At 45.3% G+C, this 22028-nt stretch overlaps 1 protein-coding gene across 4 annotated transcripts in view; it reads left to right on the forward strand.

Moving 5' to 3' along the window:
* Positions 1–22028, forward strand: part of rad51b (RAD51 paralog B) — a 28440-nt gene that overhangs the window by 303 nt on the left and 6109 nt on the right. For 2 of the 4 annotated variants that reach the window (XM_061703953.1, XM_061703954.1), the window contains exons 2-8: positions 111–224; positions 476–580; positions 5116–5252; positions 5416–5535; positions 7651–7834; positions 11924–11966; positions 19260–19378. In XM_061703953.1, the coding sequence (XP_061559937.1) occupies positions 111–224; positions 476–580; positions 5116–5252; positions 5416–5535; positions 7651–7834; positions 11924–11966; positions 19260–19378 (822 nt within the window). Of the gene's footprint in view, positions 1–110; positions 225–475; positions 581–5115; positions 5253–5415; positions 5536–7650; positions 7835–11923; positions 11967–15625; positions 16219–19259; positions 19379–22028 lie in introns of those variants that run through there. The other 2 variants (XM_061703955.1, XM_061703957.1) reach the window with 2 other exon arrangements.

Genomic DNA, 22028 nt, shown 5'->3' on the forward strand with positions numbered 1-22028 from the left:
CCAATGTTCGTCTCAAATGACCATTTAAATTTAGTATTGAATGTCTTGCCATCAAATAAATACATTAATGAAGGCAAATGTGTCTCATTCAGCTTGTCATTCCTCCCCAGGATCTGTTGACGCACACTGCTTTTGAAGCGATGTACGCTGCAGGATTGAGTTACCAGAAAACTTTGGGGATGTTGGAGACTGTGAGCAAGGTCATTGCTCCCCCACTCACCACGGTGTGTGTGCAAAACAATCCCCAGGAGCCTCGCTATCTGGTATACGTTGGTCACCGATAAGGGCGTGATGTGGCGTCCGCGCTCTTGCAAATTGTTCATGACACGGCTGCATTCACGTCAGCAATCTGTAATTAAATCAGGGGTTACAACTTGTACCAGTCATTCTAACAATGAAAGCAGCGCGACCCCGAGCAAAAACAAAATGAATAACACTGTATGACTTATTTTCGAACTTCTGCTATTTCTGCCAGGCCTTGGAGTTGTGGAAGCATTACTCAGACTCTTGCTTCTCAACATCATTACCTGCACTGGACAAAGTGCTGCGAGGAGGTATTCCATGTGGAGCCATCACAGAGGTACACCAAAGACATAAACATCTGTCCATCCATCCATTTTGGGAACCGCTTATCCTCACGAGGCGTGCTGGGACCTGTCCCAGCTATCTTCGGGCGAGAGGCGGGGTACACCCTGAATTGGTCGCCAGCCAATCGCAGGGCACATATAAACAAACACGCATTCACACTCACATGCACATATCTAAGGGCAATTTAGAGTTTTCAATGAACCTACCATGTATGTTTTTGGGATGTCGGAGGAAACCGGAGTACAAGAAGTGGGCCAAATAGAAATTAACAGTAGTGGGTTATTACTACATGATTAGTTACTAGATCTTGGCATTTCAGGATAAGCAATCCTATAAAGTGGGTATTTAAAAATACTACGATTATTGTTTTGTCTATAATGGGCATTGTTTCCCGCCACAAAATGTAATCCAAGTCAATATAGTGCATTATACATGGGTATAACAAAAATGAAAAAGATTATTTCACATTGTATAAATGTATACCAGTACCCAGAGATTGTGAAAAAGGCGCTCACCTGAGAATCCAAATATTTGGGAGTTATAGTTCTGATATTTTCAGATGGTGAAGGGGGCATCATTTGAGACGTCCACATATATTTTGGTGACGATTGGTCGTAGTTTTGTGACATTAAGCAAAGTTTTTCGCACCTGGATTTGGGGATCCTCTGCCATTCCTCCTTGCAGATCCTCTCCAGTGCTGTCAGGTTGGATGGTGAACGGTGGTGGACAGCTATTTTCAGGTCTCTCCAGAGATGCTCAATTGGGTTGAAGTCAGCTGGGCCATTCAAGAACAGTCACGGAGTTGTTCTGAAGCCACTCCTTCGTTCTTTGAGCTGTGTGCTTAGGGTCATTGTCTTGTTGAAAGGTGAACCTTCGGCCCAGTCTGAGGTCCTGACCACCGTGGAGAAGGTTTTCGCCCAGGATATCCTTGTACTTGGCCGCATTCATCTTTCCTTCGATTGCAACCAGTCGTCCTGTGCCTGCAGCTGCAAAACACCCCCACAGCATGATGCTGCCACCACCATGCGTCACTGTTGGCAGTGTATTGGACAGGTGATGAGCAGTGCCTGGTTTTCGCCACACATACCGCTTAGAATTAAGGCCAAAAAGATCTATCTTGGTCTCATCAGACCAGAGAATCTTGTTTCTCACCATCTTGGAGTCCTTCAGATGTTTTTTAGCAAACTCCATGCGTGCTTTAATGTGTCTTGCACTGAGGGGAGGCTTCCGTCGGACCGCTCTGCCATAAAGCCCCGACTGGTGGAGAGCCGCAGTGATAGTTGACTTTCTAGAATTTTCGCCCATCTCCTGACTGCATCTCTGGAGCTCAGCCACAGTGATCTTCTGATCTTTGGGTTCTTCTTTACTCCTCTCACCAAGCCCCCCGATCGCTCAGTTCGGCCGGACGTCCAGCTCTAGGAAGGGTTCTGGTCATCCCAAACGTCTTCCATTAAAGGATTATGGAGGCCACTGTTCTCTTAGGAACCTTAAGTGCAGCAGAATGTTTTTGTAACTTTGGCCAGATCTGTGCCTTGCCATCTAATCAGTCCTGTGTTCTTCCATCACAGTCGTGTTTGGTGCTGCTACAAAAAAGGACAAACTCTGACTGCAACGGACAATCAAAACTGCTGAATTGTCCCAAAAAAATTGTACCGGCATTACCAGATAACTAGCAACCCTTTATTGCTCAGTGACTGTTTTTGTCAATGTCTTTATGTCTCAAAAGTGTCCTCTGTCAATTGACTGTCTGCTGTCGTACTCGAGCGGGTTCCGACTACCGGAGACAAATTCCGTGTGTTTTTTGGACGTACTTGGCAAATAAAGATGATTCTCATTTGCTCTGACATGCACTGTGAGCTGTAAGGTCTTATATAGACGTGGGTGTGGCTTTCCTTATCAAGTCCAAGCAGTATAATCAAATACAGCTGGACTTCAATGAGGGTGTAAAACCATCTCAAGGATGATCAGAAAAAATGGGCAGCACCCGAGTTAAATATATGAGTGTCACATATGTTTGTAGAACGGGGTGGCTGTGAATTGACTTTTCAAGGAGTCCTCTGAAAAGTTTAACAGAGTTTCTATCATGGCTCTGTAAGGATGCGTGGCACTCGATTGTGAGATTAACCTGTCGCTGAGAGTCACATCCATCTGTGAGAATAATATATGGAGGGGGTAGTTGATGATACCCACGCAGTCATTTAGGGCTAAATTTGCTCCCACCTCTCTGTGTCACTTGTAGACGCAGCTGAACCAAAGTATCTGAGGGATCCATATATTTAGACCCGTCTCCTGGGGTGAAGAACTCTATAGAGCTGTGATGAGTCAGTGCTGAGAGGGGTGAAATTTCGATATATTGTCTTGGCGGCACGGTGGAGACTGGTTAGCACATCTGCCTCAGAGTTCTGAGGACCTAGGTTCAAATCCAGCCTCCCCTGTGTGGACTTTGCATGTTCTCCCGTGCCTGTGTTGGTTTTTTTCCCATCGCATGTCCCCCGCCGAGAGGAACTACGTCGTCAGCAACCGAGATGCTGCTGGCCATTACATGGGCCCTGGAAGAGTGGAGGCACTGGCTGGAGGGGACTGAACTGCCATTTATCATTTGGACTGACCACAAGAATCTCACTTACCTCCGTTCCACCAAATGTCTCAACCCCCGACAACCTCGCTGGGTCCTATTCTTGAGCAGATTAAACTTCAGTCTCTCCTTCCGTCCCAGTTCCCGCAATAACAAGACACATGCCCTGTCTCGGGTTTACTCACCCCCCTCCAGTCCAGCAGAACCAGAACCCATCCTCCCTTCCTCGTGTTTCATTGGAGCAGCCACTTGGAAGATCGCGCAGTTGGTCAAGGAGCCTCAACAGACTCACCCTGATCCCAAGACCGGGCCTCCGAACCGTCAGTTCGTACCCGATTCCGCACGCACTGACGTCCCTACAGTGGGCCCACAACTCTAGGCTCACTTGTTATCCGGGCATCACCCGCACTGTTCAGTTCATTCAGCAGCACTTCTGGTGGCCCAACCTCGTCAAGGACACCCGGGAGTTCGTTGAAGCCTGCTCCGTCTGTGCCCGAGGGAAGTTTTCACACCTGCCCCCAGCTGGTCTGCTGCGCCCCTTGCCTATCCCAAGCCGCCCTTGGTCCCACATCGCTGTGGACTTCGTTACCGGCCTTCCCCCCTCTGAAGGTAACACGGTCATTCTCACTATTATCGATCGCTTTTCCAAATATGTTCAATATGTGCCGCTCCCCAAACTTCCATCTGCCTTTGAAACTGCTAACCTCCTTGTCCAGCATGTCTTTAGACTCCACGGTATCCCCATCGACATTGTCTCAGACAGAGGTCCTCAGTTCTCATCCTTGGTCTGGACGGAATTCTGTAGAGTGGTGGGTGCAGCAGCCAGCTTGTCTTCGGTTTATCACCCACAGAACAATGGCCAGACGGAGCGGGCAAATCAGTCTTTTTTTTTTTTTTTTTTTTAATACAATTGTAGGTCGGGCGGATCCCTCCAGAGGAGATCTTTGTCCTCCATTTTAGGTGCTGGCACTGTTGGCGATGACGGGGGCGTGGGCAGACACTCATCAAGCTCTGGTCGTGGCGGGGTAGGTTGAGGAAATTCCTGCTGACCCACATGATCATCGGCTGCCTCGGGCTGCTCGGTATTGTAGTTTAGGGACCTGTGGTTGAGAGAGTTCGGCTTGACGGCCTCCTCATCCACCGCATCCTTATAGTCAGAGTTCTGAGGGCTGGAGCTTATGAGAATGGGTTCATTATAAGGAGTCTGCGTACCTACTGAGGCTTTAACCAGCGGTCCTTCCGTCGCATCACCGCTAAATGGCCGCCCACGCCGAGCACCTAGAGGTATCTACACCATTGCCAAGTGCCAAGGTGTTGATCGGGGTACAGGCATTGTAGTAGTCTGTTCCTAATCTGGTCTGAGACTGAAGGTCTCATATCCTCGAGATATACTCGAGGGGGGCTATATAGGAGGGGCTTGTAAAGCGCAACAAGTTCTGGAGCTGCGCAAGGACATTGTCAAATGAAAACAGCTAGCAACGAATGGCTCACTGCTACTTCCAGTGTCTCACAGGAAGTTGCGCCCATAATTGTTTCTACATGAGCGCCCCCAGGAATAAGGTGGATTGGAATAAGGTGGACAAGACATGAACAGGTGACACACAAAAACATGACAAAATATGAATCAAAACTGAATCTAATCTAAACAAAGTCAAGAAAAACACAGATCATGAGAGTTATGGTCCGATGAAACCAAGGTTAAACATTTTGGCCATAATTCCAAAAGGAATGTTTGGTGCAAACACAACACTGCTAATCACAAAGAGACCGTCATACCTACCGTGAAGGATGGTGGTGGCAGCATCATGCTTTGCAGCTGTTTTTCTTCAGGGTGAACTAGGGCCTTTGTCAAGGTGGAGGGAATTATGACCAGTCAGTGTTATCACAACACCTTCAGGCTTTTGCTTGCATTTTGTAGCCACTGTAGATGCTGATCACGATACTCTTTGTAGGTGACAGGGCCATTTGGCTGTGGGAAGACTCAGTTGTGTATGATGCTCAGTGTTGTGACCACCTTGCCAAAGGAGCTGGGCGGCTTGGACCGCAGTGTGATCTACATTGACACTGAGTCAGCATTCTCTGCCGAGAGGTTAGTCTCAGTCTCCAGCCTCACCGTCTTGCGGCAAACAGACACAAATTGTTAAAATTGCTTTATATCGCTGAGTTTTGCATGCTGGGTGGAATCGGATATGAGTTAGCGTGTTATTTTACGAAAACAAACTCTGACAACTCCTGCTGGTTTGTTGTACCAGGCTGGTGGAGATTGCACAGAACAGGTTCCCAGACTACTTCCGCTCTCAGGAGAAAGTCCTGCAAATGGCAGGTAGGGTCCATATCTTCAGGGAAATGACCTGCCAGGATGTCCTCTGCAGGTACAGCATACCAGAATGATTTAGATTTTGATCCACAAAATCATCATGGATATTGTCATTTATGTAAATAGAATTAGAGAATCACAGCTATAGTGCAGAGTATTTGTAGGGCAAAACAAAAACAATCATGAATGAAAGTTGAAAGAGAAAGTCGCTAAACAAAATACATCAAGCAAGAGCACGTGAACGTAATCTGGTTGGTAGCCTACCGAGGTGACAGATCATTTCTTCAGATTAAAATGCCATTGAATAATTGTTTTTCTTATTCTCACAATTTTAATATCTCAAGCAGGGCCTTTCCTGTCTCAAATTGATGAAGCGGTGTTACCATTCTGATCAACAAGTTGTTGAGAGATGCCTTTGTGGAGTTTGCATGTTCTCCCCGTGCCTGCGTGGCTTTTCTCCGGGCACTCCGGTTTCCTCCCACATCCCAAAAACATGCGTGCTAGGTTCACTGAAGACTCTAAATTGCCCGTAGGTGTGAATGGTTGTTTGTTTCTATGCGCCCTGCGATTGGCTGGCGTACCCCGCCTCTTGCCCGAAGATAGCTGGGATAGGTTCCAGCACGCCCGCGACCCTGGTGAGGAGAAGCGGTAAAGAAAATGGATGGATGGATGGATGGAATTTATTGTTCTTCGTCTTTCTGAAATCATATCCTCAAATACAAATATAGTTATCCTGTTTGATAGTATTCAAGTAAAACCAAAGTTTAGTATACAGCTAAGTTAATCAACTTTAACTGGTGGCCCTATTAAATGGTAGTTGAAGATTGTCTTGAAATTTGAAAATCCATCCATCCATTTTCTAGCGCTTATCCGAGGTCGGGTCGTAGCAGCATTAGCAGGGACGCCCAGACTTCCCTCTCCCCAGCCACTTCATCCAACTCTTCCGGGGGGATCCCGAGGCGTTCCCGGGCCAGCCGAAAGACGTAGTCTCTCCAGCGTGTCCTGGGTCGTACCCGGGGACGTGCCCGGAACGCTTCGCCAGGGAAGCGTCCGGGAGACATCCTAATCAGATGACCGAGCACCTCAATCCATCGCTAAGGGAGAGCCCGGACACCCTGCGGCGGAAACACATTTCGGCCGGGCAAGGGAAAACCGAGTCCGTTTGTCGTCATCATAAGGGTTCTGAAATCTGAAAATGAAATGGTCATTGTCGCATTTAACAGACATCTCATTGACCTACTTAGATCGATTTTTCCCGAATCTGGAATTCATTCATCCATTTTCTGAAGCGCTTATCCTCACTAGGGTCATGGGCGTGCTGGAGCCTATCCCAGCTGACTCGGGGCAAGGGGCGGGGTACAGCCTGAACTGGTCACCAGCCAATCGCAGGACACATATAAACGACCAACCATCCACACTCACATTCACACCTTCAGGCAATTTAGAGTGTTCAGTTAACCGACAAAGCATGCGTTTGGGATGTGGGATGAAACCAGAATACCCGGGGAAAACCCACGCCGGCACGGGGAGAACATGCAAACTCCACACAGGCAAGGCCGGATTTGAACACAGGCCCTCAGAACTGTGAGGCAGATGTGCTAACCAGTCCTGTACCGTGCTGGTATCTGTAATGTACGTATTTATTTTTCTGGTGACTTTTTACTTTTACTTTACTGACATTTGAAAACCAACATCTACTCCTTATGTTTTTTTTCAACCTCTGCGAATGCTACAGTATGTGACATACTTTAAAAAAAAAGACGCAAATAGAGGTAAAGTCAACCATGGTAGCGATTTTGATTTGGGACACCTGTGGCACCCTGGAGTCCCTGGGTAATTTAAGGCATGGTTGAAATGCATTCACTCTATTCTCTGGTTCCAAAAAAAAAAAACAATATTTACCCGTTTGAAATTCCGACACATTTGCAGGAGGAAAGAAAAAAAAAAAAAAAAAAAACTCCTGCATGGAACCTCGACAATAGTCGTGAAACAAACTTCCATCTGTCCAGCAACTAGTTGCCATTTTAATTTTTTTTTGTCAGAGCTCAAACCGTTCACCTGATGTCCTGATGGATAAGGTACTGCCAATAACAATATCACCACAACTGTGAGTTGCATTTTCTTTTCCACCGCCTGCAGTTTCTAAATGCATCTCCATTTTAACTGTCAGACTGGGGAAATTGGAGGAGATTCTCATCTCGACCAGAGCTGGCCTGATTATCCTCGACTCAATTGCTTCAGTGGTTCGAAAGGAATTTGACACAACGTTGCCTGGCAACCTGATACACCGTAGCAACCTGCTGGGACAACAGGCCAGCACCCTCAAATATTTGGCCCATCAATTCAACATCCCTGTAAGTAGAACATGCACATCTCTGGGATGGTAGCAGGGAGATATTTTTCTTTACTTTCAAACAATGCATGTCGGTAATCCATCACATTCTTTCATCACACACTGCAGCGCTCTAAAATAAGCATTATGCATTTCTGCTTAGCTGCCAAGTCGCGCGGAGAAACTTGATGTGCGGAATTGTATTATACTAATTATTTGTTTACAATCAAAATGGAGTACATTTTCCAGAATATTTCCCCTTCAAACAAAACTCAACAGTTTATCTGAATGGATGGATGGAGCGGTTGAAATAAGTGTATAACACGTCACCATTTTTCTCCTGAAACATATTTCCAAAGGTGCGATTGACATGAAAATTTCACCAGGTGTTGGGAACAACCCAAATAATCCATACATTCCAAGAAAGTAGAACCAATAAGATCAGAAATTAAGTTGTGTGTTATAATGCGAAATGACACAGGGAAAAAAGTATTGAACACATGAAGAAAGGGAGGTGCAAAAAGGCATGGAAAGCCAAGACAACACCTAAAATCTATCAATCATTAAACCGCAATCCAGCCCCTTGTCAGCGCAAATGAATATCAGTTGGTTCAGTCCTAATGGATGGCCTACAAAAAGGTCTCATTGCCAAGGTGTGAGTCAAGACACATCGCATGATGGGGAAGAGCAGAGAGCTGCCTCAAGATCATCCCAAAGTAATTGTTGCAAAACATAACGATGGCCTTGGTTACAGGCGCATATCAAAGCTTCTGAATGTTCCAGTGGGCACGGTTGGGGCTATAATACGTAAGTGGAAAGCCAATCATACCACCATAAACTTGGCTCGATCAGGTGCTCCTCGTAAGATTTCTGACAGAGGAGTGCAAAGAATAATCAGAAGAGTTGTCCAAGAGCCAAGGACCACCTGTGGGGAGCTTTAAAAAGACCTGGAATTAGCAGGTACTGTTGTCACAAGGAAAACAATGAGTAATGGACTCCGCCGCCATGGCCAGTATATGCATGGTCACCAAGCAAGATGCCATTACTGAAGAAAAAAAAACATGTCAAAGCTTGTTTAAAGTTTGCTGAAGAACATTTGGACAAGCCAGTTAAATACTGGGTGAATATAGTCTAGTCAGATGAGAGCAGATTTGAACTCTTTGGATGCCATAATGCACACCACGATTGGAGGAGAAATGGCACTGCACGTCATCCTCAAAACACCACACCGACAGTGAAGTTCGGAGGTGGGAACACGATGGCGTGGGCCTGCTTTTCAGCAAATCTTACTGGTAAACTTCACATTATTGAAGGAAAGATGACTGGGCAAATGTAGCAAGACATTCTTGACAAATATCTGCTGCCATCTACGAGGATGATGAAAATGAAACGAGGGTGGACATTTCAGCAGGATAATGATCCAAAACCAAGTGGCAGTATGCCAAGGCAAAGCAGCTAGAATGGCCCAGCCAATCACCTGACTTGAATCCAATCAAAAATCTATGGAAAGAACTGAAATTCAAGGTCCATAAAAGAAGCCCACGGAACCTTCAAGATTTGAAGACTGCTTGTGTGGAGGAATGGGCCAAAGTCACACCAGAGCAATGCATGCGACTTCAACCCCAATTCCAATGAAGTTGGGACGTTGTGTTAAACATAAATAAAAACAGAATACAATGATTTGCAAATCATGTTCAACCTAGATTTAATTGAATACACTACAAAGACAAGATATTTCATGTTCAAACTGATCAACTTTATTCTTTTTAGCAAAAAATCATGAACTTAGAATTTGATGGCTGCAACACGTTCCAAAAAAGCTGGGAGAGGTGGCAAAGAGGACGGAGAAAGATGAGGAAAGCTCATCAAACACCTGTTTGGAACATCCCACAGGTGAACAGGCTCATTGGGAACAGGTGGGTGCCATGATTGGGTAGAAAAGGAGCTTCCCTGAATGCAAAGATGGGGCGAGGTTCACCTCTTTGTGAACAAGCGCGTAAGAAAATAGTCCAACAGTTTAAGGACAATGTTCCTCAACGTTGCAAGGAATTTTGGGATTTAATCATCTACGGTCCATAATATCATCCAAAGGTTCAGAGAATCTGGAGAAAGGACTGCATGGAAGCAGCAAGGCCGAAAACCAACATTGAATGCCCGTGACCTTCGATCCCTTCGGCGTCACTGCATCCAAAACTGACATCAATGTGTAAAGGATATCACCACATGGGCTCAGGAACACTTCAGAAAAACAATGTCCGTAAATACACTTCGCCACTACATCCGAAACTCTACGATGCAAAGCAAAAGCCATTTATCAGCAACACCCAGAAACGCCGGCGGCTTCTCTGGGCCCGAGCTCAACGAAGATGGACTGATGAAAAGTGGAAAAGGGTTCTGTGGTCCGACGAGTCCACATTTCAAATCGTTTTGGGAAATTGTGGACGTCGTGTCTTCCGGGCCAAAGAGGAAAAGAACCCTCCGGACTGTTATGGACGCAGAGTTCAAAAGCCAGCATCTGTGATGGTATGGGGCTGTGTTAGTGCCAATGGCATGGGTAACTTACACATCTGTGAAGGCACCATTCATGCTGAAAGGTACATACGGGTTTTGGAGAACCATAGGCTGCCATCCAAGCAACGTCTTTTTCATGGACGCCCCTGCTTATTTCAGAAAGACAATGGCAAACCACATTCTGCACGTATTACAACAGCGTGGGTTCGTAGTAAAAGAATGCGGGTACTAACCTGGCCTGCCTGCAGTCGAGACCTGTCTCCCATTGAAAATGTGTGGCGCATTATGAAGCGTAAACTAAGATAACGGAGCGACGTGTTCCTCCATATGGGAGGCGTCTTGAAGCTGTCATTGCAAACAAAGGCTTTTGTACAAAGTATTCAATAATTACCAATTGGCGTGTTATGGTGAAATTTTCATGTCAATATTACCTTTGGAAATATATTTAATGAGAAAAATGGTGACGTTTTAAATACTTATTTTAGCTGCTGTATATATATTATACGAATTAATATTACTGTATTCTACAGGGCATTATGGAGATGCATTTTTGTAATATCTTAGTTGGATATAATTTATTAGCACGTGGAAAAACTGGGTATAAAACTGATTTATTAGTATTAGTTGTAATAGTAGTTGTTGTCATAAGGGGCGTCGCACCCAGAGGAGATGTGGGTGTCGCAACCCCCACCTTATTTTTTCGACACCCGCATTTTTCACACTGCTCCCCAAACCTTTTTTACTAGTGTTGCAGGCCGTGTCAAATTTTCTTTTTAGTGAATGCCACGGATCACAAAAAATGGACCTGCGGGCCGTAGTTTGGATACCTCTGCCTTAAAGAGAGGAGGCAAACTAATTACAAGCTGGAATACAAAGACAAAACAATCAAATATTCTCTCACAAATGTCAACCGCAACTCTTTGGTAGGCATGCGGATGGGTGAGTTGATGAGTCTGCTGGGAAACCGGAAGCAACTGCAGAAGAACAATGAGGAACATTTTCAGACTTAGATCTATACAACCAGTCAAATGTTTGGAGACACTTTCTCAGGCTTTTGAATGAGAAACTGGTAGTGTGTGTACAGTAGAATTTTTGTTTCCACCTCAATCAATTTGCCAAATTCATGTAGTTCCCAGTCTAAATGTGCATGTAAACCTCAGTCTCTAAAAGGTATTGGGAGGGGCCGCCCCTATGCAAAGTATGAGTCAGGTTTATAAAGGTTTGAATGAGTTTGGTGTGGAAGAGGTCACACTGTGCACCACAGAACCCTTGTCTCATCTCAGTTAAACAACTTTTAGATGATGAACAGAGATTGAGCCAGACCGCTTGTCCACCACGGGTGACAGAGTCCACAAAACACCAAAGCCTTCTTGCTGCAAAGGGTGACCAACTGCACACTTTCCCCTTTTCAGTTCCTGTTATGGCCGTGTGTACCCGTTCTTTTGTCTATTAAGTGTTTATATTTTTAGTTGTCAGGGTAATGCTAATATAAATGAATTGGGATAACTTTGCAAATGACCTTTTCAGCCATATACATTCAAGTATAAACCTAAGCTTACCAATACTGAAAAGATTAGAATTGTATGTTTTCTCTCCTCAGGTGGTCCTGACCAACCAGATTACAACTCAAATAGGGCATCCAGGTGAGTGCTGATCTAGAACAGCAGTGTGTGTTGATGTTGGATTCTGTAAGGTTTTGGGGCTCTAAAGACTTTTCCTTCAAGTTTGTCAAGAGGAGTTACTTTCTACAATGGAACCTCAGTTCACGAATGGTACAGTTCTTGAACAATACTGTTTGCAAACAAAATTTTCCAATTATTGACTTAGTCCGCATATCTAGGCTTAGGAATGTTCCAGTGAGCACGGTTGGGTCCATAATACGTAAGTGGAAAGCCAATCATACCACCATAAATTTGCCTCGATCACGTGCTCCTCGCAAGATTTCTGAAAGAGGACTGTAAAGATTAATCAGAAGAGTTGTCCAAGAGCCAAGGGCCCCCTGTGGAGAGCTTAAAAAAGACCTGGAATTAGGAAAACAATGAGCAATGCAGTCCGCCGCCATGGCCAGTAAGCAAGACCCCATTGCTGAAAAAAGAAAACATGTCAAAGCTCGTTTAAAGTTTGCTGAACAACATTCGGACAAGCCAGGTAAATACCGGGAGAATATAGTCTGGTCTGATGAGAGCAAAATTGAACTCTTTGGATGCCGTAATGCACACCACGTTTGGAGGAGAAACGGCACTGCACGTCACCCTAAAAACACCATACCCACAGTGAAGATAGGAGGTGAGAACATGATGGTGTGGGGCTGCTTTTCAGCAAATGCTACTGGTAAACTTCACATTATTGAAAGAAAGGACGAATGGGCAAATGTACCGAGATATTCTTGAGAAAAATCTGCTGCCATCTACGAGAATGATGAAAATGAAACGAGGGTGGACATTTCAGCGGGATAATGATCCGAAACATACTGCCAGGGAAACTCTCAATTGGTTTAAAAATAAATAAATAAATAAATAAAGCTGTTAGAATGGACCAGCCAATCACCTGACTTGAATCCAATCGAAAATCTATGGAAAGAACTGAAACTCAAGGTCCATAAAAGAAGCCCACGGAACCTTCGAGAACTGAAGACTGCTTGTGTGGAGGAATGGGCCAAAGTCACACCAGAGCAATGCATGCGACGTGTTCCTCCATACGGGCGGCGTCTTGAAGCTGTCATTGCGATCAAAGGCTTTTGTACAAAACATTAAATAAATACCACTTGGCGTGTCCAATACTTTTTCCCTGGGTCATTTCACATTATTACACACAACTTAATTTCCGAGGTCATTTGTTCTACTTTCTTTGCATTTATGGATTACTTGGGTTGTTCGCAACATCTGGTAAAATGTTCATGTCAATAGCACCTTTGGAAATACATTTAATGAGACAAATGGTGACGTGTTAAGGCTGCTGCACTATAGCCACCCTGCAGGTGTGCCTGGGAATTTCCTCCACAACGTCTATCTAAAGTTTTACATTATTCAGTGATATACAGGTACATTTTCAATCATTTCCTATGCAGGACTGTTACATATTAACTCGTATAAAGCTATTTATGTCTCAGAAAGTCAGTGTATTTATACAGTATACTGTGGTGAAACACGAGACAGCACTACTAAAGCTGCTGATGATATCAGCCATTTTTCTGTTAAAACTGTAATTAAAACAATTTTCACTGGGGTTGTGAAACAGCATAGTATTGAATTCGCATTCTTATCACACGAAAATACCCCATCAGCAAGTCACACAGAGACTTAGCTTGACTGGGATTCGGGTAATTTGCCCACTACCGCAATAGTTGACGTTACTCCGGTTTGGTAGTTGACTGATAGTGTGTATTTATTCAAACATTGCAGCACTGGTCGGTTGGACGGTCAAAGTTCTAATGGTTTGCTTCTATTATAGATCGTTAACCACAAGCCTAACGTAAAGGGTGAGGTACCAAGCTTTGCTCACGGGAAGCTCTTCGAGAAAAGGTTGAATACAATAACATTCTGTTAAATCTTTGCTGGTATCATGTGAAGAGCAGCGTCACTCCCCGATAGGAAAAGGTAGCAGCTGTCACCTATCATAGTCACTTATTAGACTAAACATGCAAGTATGCATGTACATGCAAAAAGGAATTTAATTTACAATCAAATAGTTGGTGCGTTGGTCCAACTTTGATTTTTTTTTTTTTATTTAAACATTTTTCTTAACATCGATTTTAAGGGTTTTAAATGGATTTTAAAAGTCTGGTTTCAATCGATTTAATCCTATTGCTCTTTTTTGTAGAGCATGTACACGTACAGAATCACACTGTACAATCAAGAGACATTCAAGAACAATAATACCAGATTAGACATTGTCAGAAAACCTTTCATAGGTCAATCATTTTATTTAGTTTTTTTTTTTTTTTTTTTTTTTTACACTGTTCACTAGTTTTGCCGCGGAGACTGTTGCGAAGACAGAACCAGGTTATTTACGTCGTTGCTGTCGCATGCTGTCCTAGTTGCCACGTTACATTAAACAATTAAGCTACTAAGTACTTTTGAAAAGGCCACACAAGAACGAAGGACTATTGAAGTAATAAAACCATGGAAAACTATGGGATAATATAATAAAAGAGGATAGACTATATTTTGTCATTTTCGTCAACGATGCGTGGGAACAAAAGTGAAGCTATTTGGGTGAGGGGCGGGAAGACAGCGGTTGCAAGATATGACAAATTGAGAAGAGAAACAAAGAAAATGGTGAAAGCGTGGGAGCATTTCACAGTGAAATGCAAGTCGAGCGCCCGTTCGTTGCAACGCAGACCTGACGCCTTGTCGTGGGACCCGAGAGAAGAAGGTGAAACTGACATCGTGACGAGTATAACGCAACCGTCACGGTACATACAGGGTGCTTTTTGCTCAGTGTAGTCACTGTGTGACATAGGGTCAATCTAATGATCTGTAATTGGCAAAACCTTGAGTCAAGTCGGTGAAAAACGTGGCAACTGTGGCCAGAGAGCAATAAGAGTAAAATGGGTCATAAACCTAAACAGAGGAGAGTTTTGGTCAAGTCAGATGAGGGGAAATATGTTTTCTCTCGACGTTTCTTCATTTTAGCACTTCCAAAACTTGTAGTAGTAAAAAGAATATTTGTCTTATTCCTAGTCAGCTGGTCGAAGCTCATAAATGCGCAGCCATGAACCTAATGTATTAATATGTCACACAGTGCTAAAATGCTAACTGCTTCAATGAAGATGCACAAAGGCTGTTCAAGCTTTTTTTTAAATGAATGCCTTATGTTTTATGCACAATGTGAATTTAAGAAATACAAACTGCTAATTAAATAAAAAAGGAAACCAGTCAGTCGTACGTTATGAATTGAAAGATCTCATTTTCTCTTTTGTATTCATAATTGCTCTTCAACCAAGCAAAAATGTAGTTTATCCAAATACTCGATTGTTGTAGTCCCTGTAACATATCATGGAATACAGATACAGTAATCCTCCACTATATCATTGTTATTGTTCTTACTCAATTTTGTATACTGTTTGTACAGTGTTTTTGTGTTAGCCATTGGTCTGTCTTTCAAAATATTATAGGTTCAGCTTTTTGTTTTTTATTTTTTAGGACGATATATTTCCCCAAAAACTATCACGACGAAGTATCGTTGATGTTTTGTTTTTTTTTCATGCCACTGATATAGTTATATTAGAGCATAATAATTCAAGTACATCCTTTTTAAGAACATCCATCCATCCATTTTCTTTACCGCTTCTCCTCACTAGGGTTGCGGGGTCCAGGAGCCGATGCCAGCTATCTGCGGGCGGAAGGCGGGGTACACCCTGCACCGGACGCCAGCCAATCGCAGCTTTTTAAGAACAATTTGTCACGTTTGGAGAGAGTACCTGGACCCAAGAGCAGGCAGAGGCAGATAGATTGTGATGAACAGTTTATTTAGGAAAGTAATGGAGGTGGTCCTGCGTGCGTTGGCAGGTAGTGGAGAGGACAGGCTGGCTTGGTGGCAGGAATGACATGGATCAGGAACACGGGGGAATACTGGCAACGAGGAGAGACACAGGAGTCAAAAAGGCAAACAAGGTACAGTGTGGCTTACGTGAGCTAAGTGGGCCATGGTACCGCTGGAATAAGCTGCAATACTTTGGCGAGGATTTCCGGGAACAGGCAGGCTTATATGTAGGTGGTGACGAAGGCTGATTGAGACAGGTGTGCTGAAAGAGAGAGGGCAGGGGAGAGAGGGTGTAAAGCGCCATCCAGGCTGCAAAAACGGTACTGCAGGGCAGTACCCCCCTCTCAACGGACACCTCCCGGTGTCCTGCCAGGCTTCCCCAGGTGACCCGCATAGAAGTCATCCAGAAGAGAGGGATCAAGGATGAGCTTCCGGGAAATCCATACCCTTCCCAGTCGACCAGGTACTGGAATCCCCTCCCCCCTAGGCCTCATGTCGAGGATCTGTGACATCATGAAGGCCGGATGGTCTGACCCACCTTGTATTCGGGTGTACGGGAGCAATGACCGTCCGCGAGCTGCTTGTTATGTGCCGCGGACTGGGTCAACGCCGCTCGGACGTCCTCCCACACCACCTGAACTTTCTGGAGATGATCCTGTACGGTTGGAACTTCCACTGCCTGCTCTTGTACTTTGAATAGTGGGTGTTGGAAACCGTAGCAAGCCATGAACGGGGACATACCGGTAGCGGAGCTGGTGAAGGAGTTGTGAGCACATTCAATCCACGGGCGGAATGTGCTCCATGAGGAGGGGTTGCATGCGGCCACACAGCGGAGAGCTGATTCCAGGGATTGATTGGCCCGCTCCGTCTGTAATGAAGTCCATGGCGATGTGAGACCAAGGGTGGCTTGGAATCGGCAAGGGGCGCAACAGACCAGCTGGGGGCAGGTGTGACAACTTCCCTCGGGCGCAGACGGAGCAGGCTTGGATGAATTCACGGGTGTCTTTGATGAGGCTGGCCCACCAGAAGTGCTGATGGATGAACTGAGTAGTATGGGTGATGCCAGGGTGACAAGTGAGTTTAGAGTTGTGGGCCCACTGTAGGACTTCAGAACGTGCGGAATTCGGTACATGCAGGCAGTTTGGAGGCCCGGTCTTGGGATCAGGTTGATTCTTTTGAGCCTCCTTGACCACCTGCTCGATCTTCCACATCGCAGCTCCAATGAAACAGGAGGAAGGAAGAATGGGTTCGGGTTCTGCTGAGCTGGAGGGTGGTGAGTGAATACAGGATAGGGCATCTGCCTTGGTGTTGCGGGAACCGGGACGTAAGGAGAGACTGAAATTGAACGGGAACGGGACGTAAGGAGAGACTGAAATTGAACCTGCTCAGGAATAGTGCCCAGCGAGCTTGTCGGGGGTTGAGACGTTTAGTGGAACGGAGGTAAGCAAGGTTTTTGTGGTCGGTCCAAATGAGAAATGGCTGTTCAGTCCCTTCCAGCCAAGTGCCTCCATTCCTCCAGGGCCCATATTATGGCCAGCAGCTCGCGGTTGCCAACGTCAAAATTCCTCTCCGCAGGGCATAGGCGACGGGAAAAAAAAGCACAGGCGTGTAGTTTCTGAGTCGTGGGGTCCCGCTGCGAGAGGACAGCTCCAGCTCCGGAGTCCGAGGAGTCAACCTCCACTACGAACTGGAGGGAGGGGTCAGGGTGGCGCATTGGCGAACAGGGATTTGAGTTTACTGAATGCTTGGGAGGCTGCCGGGGTCCACTGAAAGGGGGAGCTGGTGGACATGAGGCTAGTGAGGGGGATTGCGACCATGCTGTACTTGCGGATAAATCGGCAATAGAAGTTGGCAAATCCAAGGGAAGTGTTGCAGTTCTTTCCGGGTTGTGGGGATAGGCCAGTCGGTGATGGCTTGGGTCTTGGCGGGGTCCGGTTGTAATTGTTAAATTATGATTGAAAATAAGTATTTGGTCACCTACAAACAAGCAAAATTTCTGGCTCTCACAGAGCTATAACAACTTCTTCTTTAAGAGGCTCCTCTATCCTCCTCTTATTATTAAAGGCACCTGTTTGAACTCGTTATCAGTATAAAAGACACTTGTCCACAACCTCAAACAGTCACACTCCAAACTCCACTATGGCCAAGACCAAAGAGCTGTCAAAAGGACACTAGAAACAAAATTGTAGACCTGCACCAGGCTGGGAAGACTGAATCTGCAATAGGGAAGCAGCTTGGTGTGAAGAAATCAACTGTGGGAGCAATTATTAGAAAATGGAAGACATACAAGACCACTGATAATCTCCCTTGATCTGGGGCTCCATGCAAGATCTCACCCCGTGGGGTCAAAATGATCACAAGAACGGTGAGCAAAAATCCCAGAACCACACGGGGCACCTCGTGAATGACCTGCAGCTAGCTGGGACCAAAGTAACAAAGGCTACCATCAGTAACACACTACGTCGCCAGGGACTCAAATCCTTCAGTGCCAGACGTGTCCCCCTGCTTAAGCCAGTACATGTCCAGGCCCGTCTGAAGTTTGCTAGAGAGCATTTGGATGATCCAGAAGAGGATTTGGTCAGATGAAACTAAAATAGAACGTTTGGAGGAGAAAGAATGCTGAGTTGCATCCAAAGAACACCATACCTACTGTGAAGTATGGGGGTGGAAACATCATGCTTTGGGGCTGTTTTTTTCTGCAAAGGGACCAAGACGACAGCCGTGTAAAGGAAAGAATGAATGGGGCCGTGTATCGTGAGATTTTGTATGAAAACCATCTTCCATAAGCAAGGGCATTGAAGACGAAATGTGGCTGGGTCTTTCTGCATGACAGGCAACGAAGGAGTGGCTTCGTAAGAAGCATTTCAAGGTCCTGGAGTGGCCTAGCCAGCCTCCAGCTCTCAACCCTATAGAAAATCTTTGGAGTTGAAAGTCTTGTGTTTCCCAGCGACAGCCCCAAAACATCACTGCTCTAGAGGAGACCTTCATGGAGGAATGGGCCAAAATAGCAGCAACCGTGTGAAAACCTTGTCTTAAGACTTACAGAAAACATTTGACCTCTGTCATTGCCAACAAAGGGTATATAACAAAGTATTGAGATAAACCTTTTTTATTGACCAAATATTTTCCACCATAATTTACTAATAAATTATTTAAAACACATACAATGTGATTGTCTGGATTTTTTTTTTCTCATTTTGTCACTCATAGGTGAGGTATACCTATGATGGAAATTACAGGCCTCTGTCATCTTTTTAAGTGGGAGAACTTGCACAATTGGTGGCTGACTAAATACTTTTTTGCCCCAATGTATTTATGTAATCACTTGTCTAAATAGTTGAGTCATTTTGTTCATTCACAGTGTATAAACCCAACCAAGTTAACAACATAGGTCTAATTCAAATGACACAAACTAAGTGAAAAGGCAATTTGGATTGATTTGTCTTTTACAGGTTCTGGTCCACTTACTGAGGGGGACTCAGGCATTGTGACAGCAGCTTTGGGGAACACATGGAGTCACAGTGTTAACACGCGTTTTATTGTCCAATATGTTGATGGACTTCAGAGACAGGTGGGAGATACATTCCAGACTATACTACTGTGCCTTTGCTCATACATTTATCATTCCATGAGATTGTCTTTAACCACTGATAGTTGTGTGGGCCAATGGCATTTTGACGGGAGACTTTTGTTCCAAGAAAATAAGTCTCAATAAGGTAGCCTCGTCATCACGTTTTAGGTTTTGGTTAATTGATATCACATTACATCCTCTCTTCACTGACACGTCTGGCACTCATTAATATTGGGTCCAGGTTTTTACATGACATGGGTAAAACTGATAAATAAGCTTGTGGGACTACTGATAAAGCCGGTACAGGCCAAGCAATGCGCCACTGGCAAGGACTGAAGCAAAATAGACATTTTGGAAAACAGTCATCGAGACCTCAATATTAAGATGTAGGTCAGCGGTCCTCGACCTTTTTTGTACCATAGACCAGTTTCAGGTTAAGACATATTTTGACAGACTGGCATCGAAACGAATAAAAACAAATGATTAAATCAAAAACTCACCATTACACTGAATGTAGTTGTAATTAGTTGGGGCTCTGCGCTTGTTTCTCTTCAACAAGCTGGTCGGATCTTGGGAAAAATCTTTTTTTCTTTCAAAAAACTGCAAAGGTTTGTCATTCTTGCTTAGGCTCCATGTGCCCAAGCACTTTTGATGGCTTCATTGTGAGCCTGGCAGTCATTTGTGAGCCTGTTTTACGAACGTGCAAGTCAACTAGTAATAAAACTGTACCTTAAATAGTATTGCTGATATAGTCTCATTATTTGAGTTGTTAGCATTTTCAATTCAACATAGCAGATAAGTAAGGAACAGTAACTCTAGATTGGAAGAACAGGGAGATATTCCCACTTTTTGGGACCAGAGGGTGTCTTCCATCTATTGTGGGATCACAGTCCTGGTAAATGCTATTCAGAGTGTGGGTTAAGTAGTCCAGCTCTTTGTTAGAGTCAGTAACGAAGGACAATATGGTTTTTGTGCTGATGATAGAATTCGAGGTTGCATGAATTTTCCCAATGACTCCAAATGTACTTTGTGGACTGGGAAAAGGCATTCAACCATGTAAATTGCAGTGTTTTGAAGTTGGGCTATTTGGTGCCTCTACATTAGAATAATGAGGTTGGGTAGTTCACTGGAAAGAGTTGGAACTTATTCATGGTGGACACTACCTTGTCTCTTGTTCAGTTCACTTATTTCCATCCATCCATCTATTTTCTTCTGCTTATCCGAGGTCTGATCGCGGGGGCAGTAGCTTTAGCAGAGAAGCCCAGACTTCCCTCTCCCCAGCCACTTCATCCAGTTCTGCAAGGGGGATCCCGAGGCGTTCCCAGCCCAGCCGGGAGATGTAGTCTTTCCAGCGTGTCCTGGGTCATCCCCGGGTTCTCCTCCCGGTAGGAAATGCCCGGAACACCTCACCAGAACGCGTCAGGAGGTATCTAATCAGGTGCCCGAGCCACCTCATCTGACTCCTCTCAATGTGGAGGAGCAGCAGCTCTACTCTGAGCCCCTCCCGGATGACCGAGCTTCTCACGCTATCTCGAAGGGAGAGCCCGGACACGCTGCGGAGGAAACTCATTTCGGCCACTTGTATCTCTTGTTCTTTTGGTCACCGTAGGAGAGGGTAGGAAGGTAGATCGACCGGTAAATTGAGAGCTTCGCCTTTCGGCTTAGCTCCTTCTTCACCACAATGGACCAATACAAAGTCTGCATCACTGCAGACGCTGCACCGATCTGCCTGTCGATCTCACGCTCCATTCTTCCCTCACTCATGAGCAAGACCCCAAGATACTTGAAGTCCTCCACTTGGGGCAGGATCTCATCCCCGACCGGGAGAGGGCGCGCCACCCTTTTCCGACTGAGGACCATGGTCTCAGAATTGGAGGTGATGATTTTCATTCCAACTGCTTCACACTCGGCTGCGAACCGCTCCAGTGAGAATTGGAGATCACGGCTTGATGAAGCCAACAGAACCACATCATCTGCAAAAAGCAGCGATGCACTACTGAGGCCGCCAAACCAGACCCCCTCTACGCCTCGGCTGCACCTAGAAATTCTGCTCATATCTGTGACAAAGGGCAGCCTTGGTGGAGTCCCACCCTCACTGGGAACAAGTCCGACTTACTGCCGGATATGCGGACCAAACTCTGACTCCGGTCGTAAAGGGACCGAACAGCCCGTATCAGGGGGTTCGGTACCCCATACTCCCGAAGCACCCTCTACAGGACTCCCCGAGGGACACGGTCGAACGCCTTCTCCAAGTCCACAAAACACATGTAGATTGGTTGGGCTAAGTCCCATGCACCCTCGAGGACCCTGCCGAGGGTGTAGAGCTGGTTCACTGTTCCACGGCCAGGACGAAAATCACACTGCTCCCCCTGAATAGACCTTACCAGTTACAGTTTATATACGCATTATATACACACACGGTATTATAGAAATCCATCCATCCATCCATCCATCCATTTTCTGAGCCGTTTCACCTCACTAGGGTCGCGGGCGTGCTGGAGCCTATCCCAGCTATCATCGGGCAGGAGGCGGGGTACACCCTGAACTGGTTGCCAGCCAATTGCAGGGCACATACAAACAAACAACCATTCGCACTCACATTCACACCTACGGGCAATTTAGAGTCTTCAATCAACCTACCACGCACGTT

The sequence above is a fragment of the Phycodurus eques genome, chromosome 18 (assembly GCF_024500275.1).
Source record: "Phycodurus eques isolate BA_2022a chromosome 18, UOR_Pequ_1.1, whole genome shotgun sequence".
Lineage (NCBI taxonomy): Eukaryota > Metazoa > Chordata > Actinopteri > Syngnathiformes > Syngnathidae > Phycodurus > Phycodurus eques.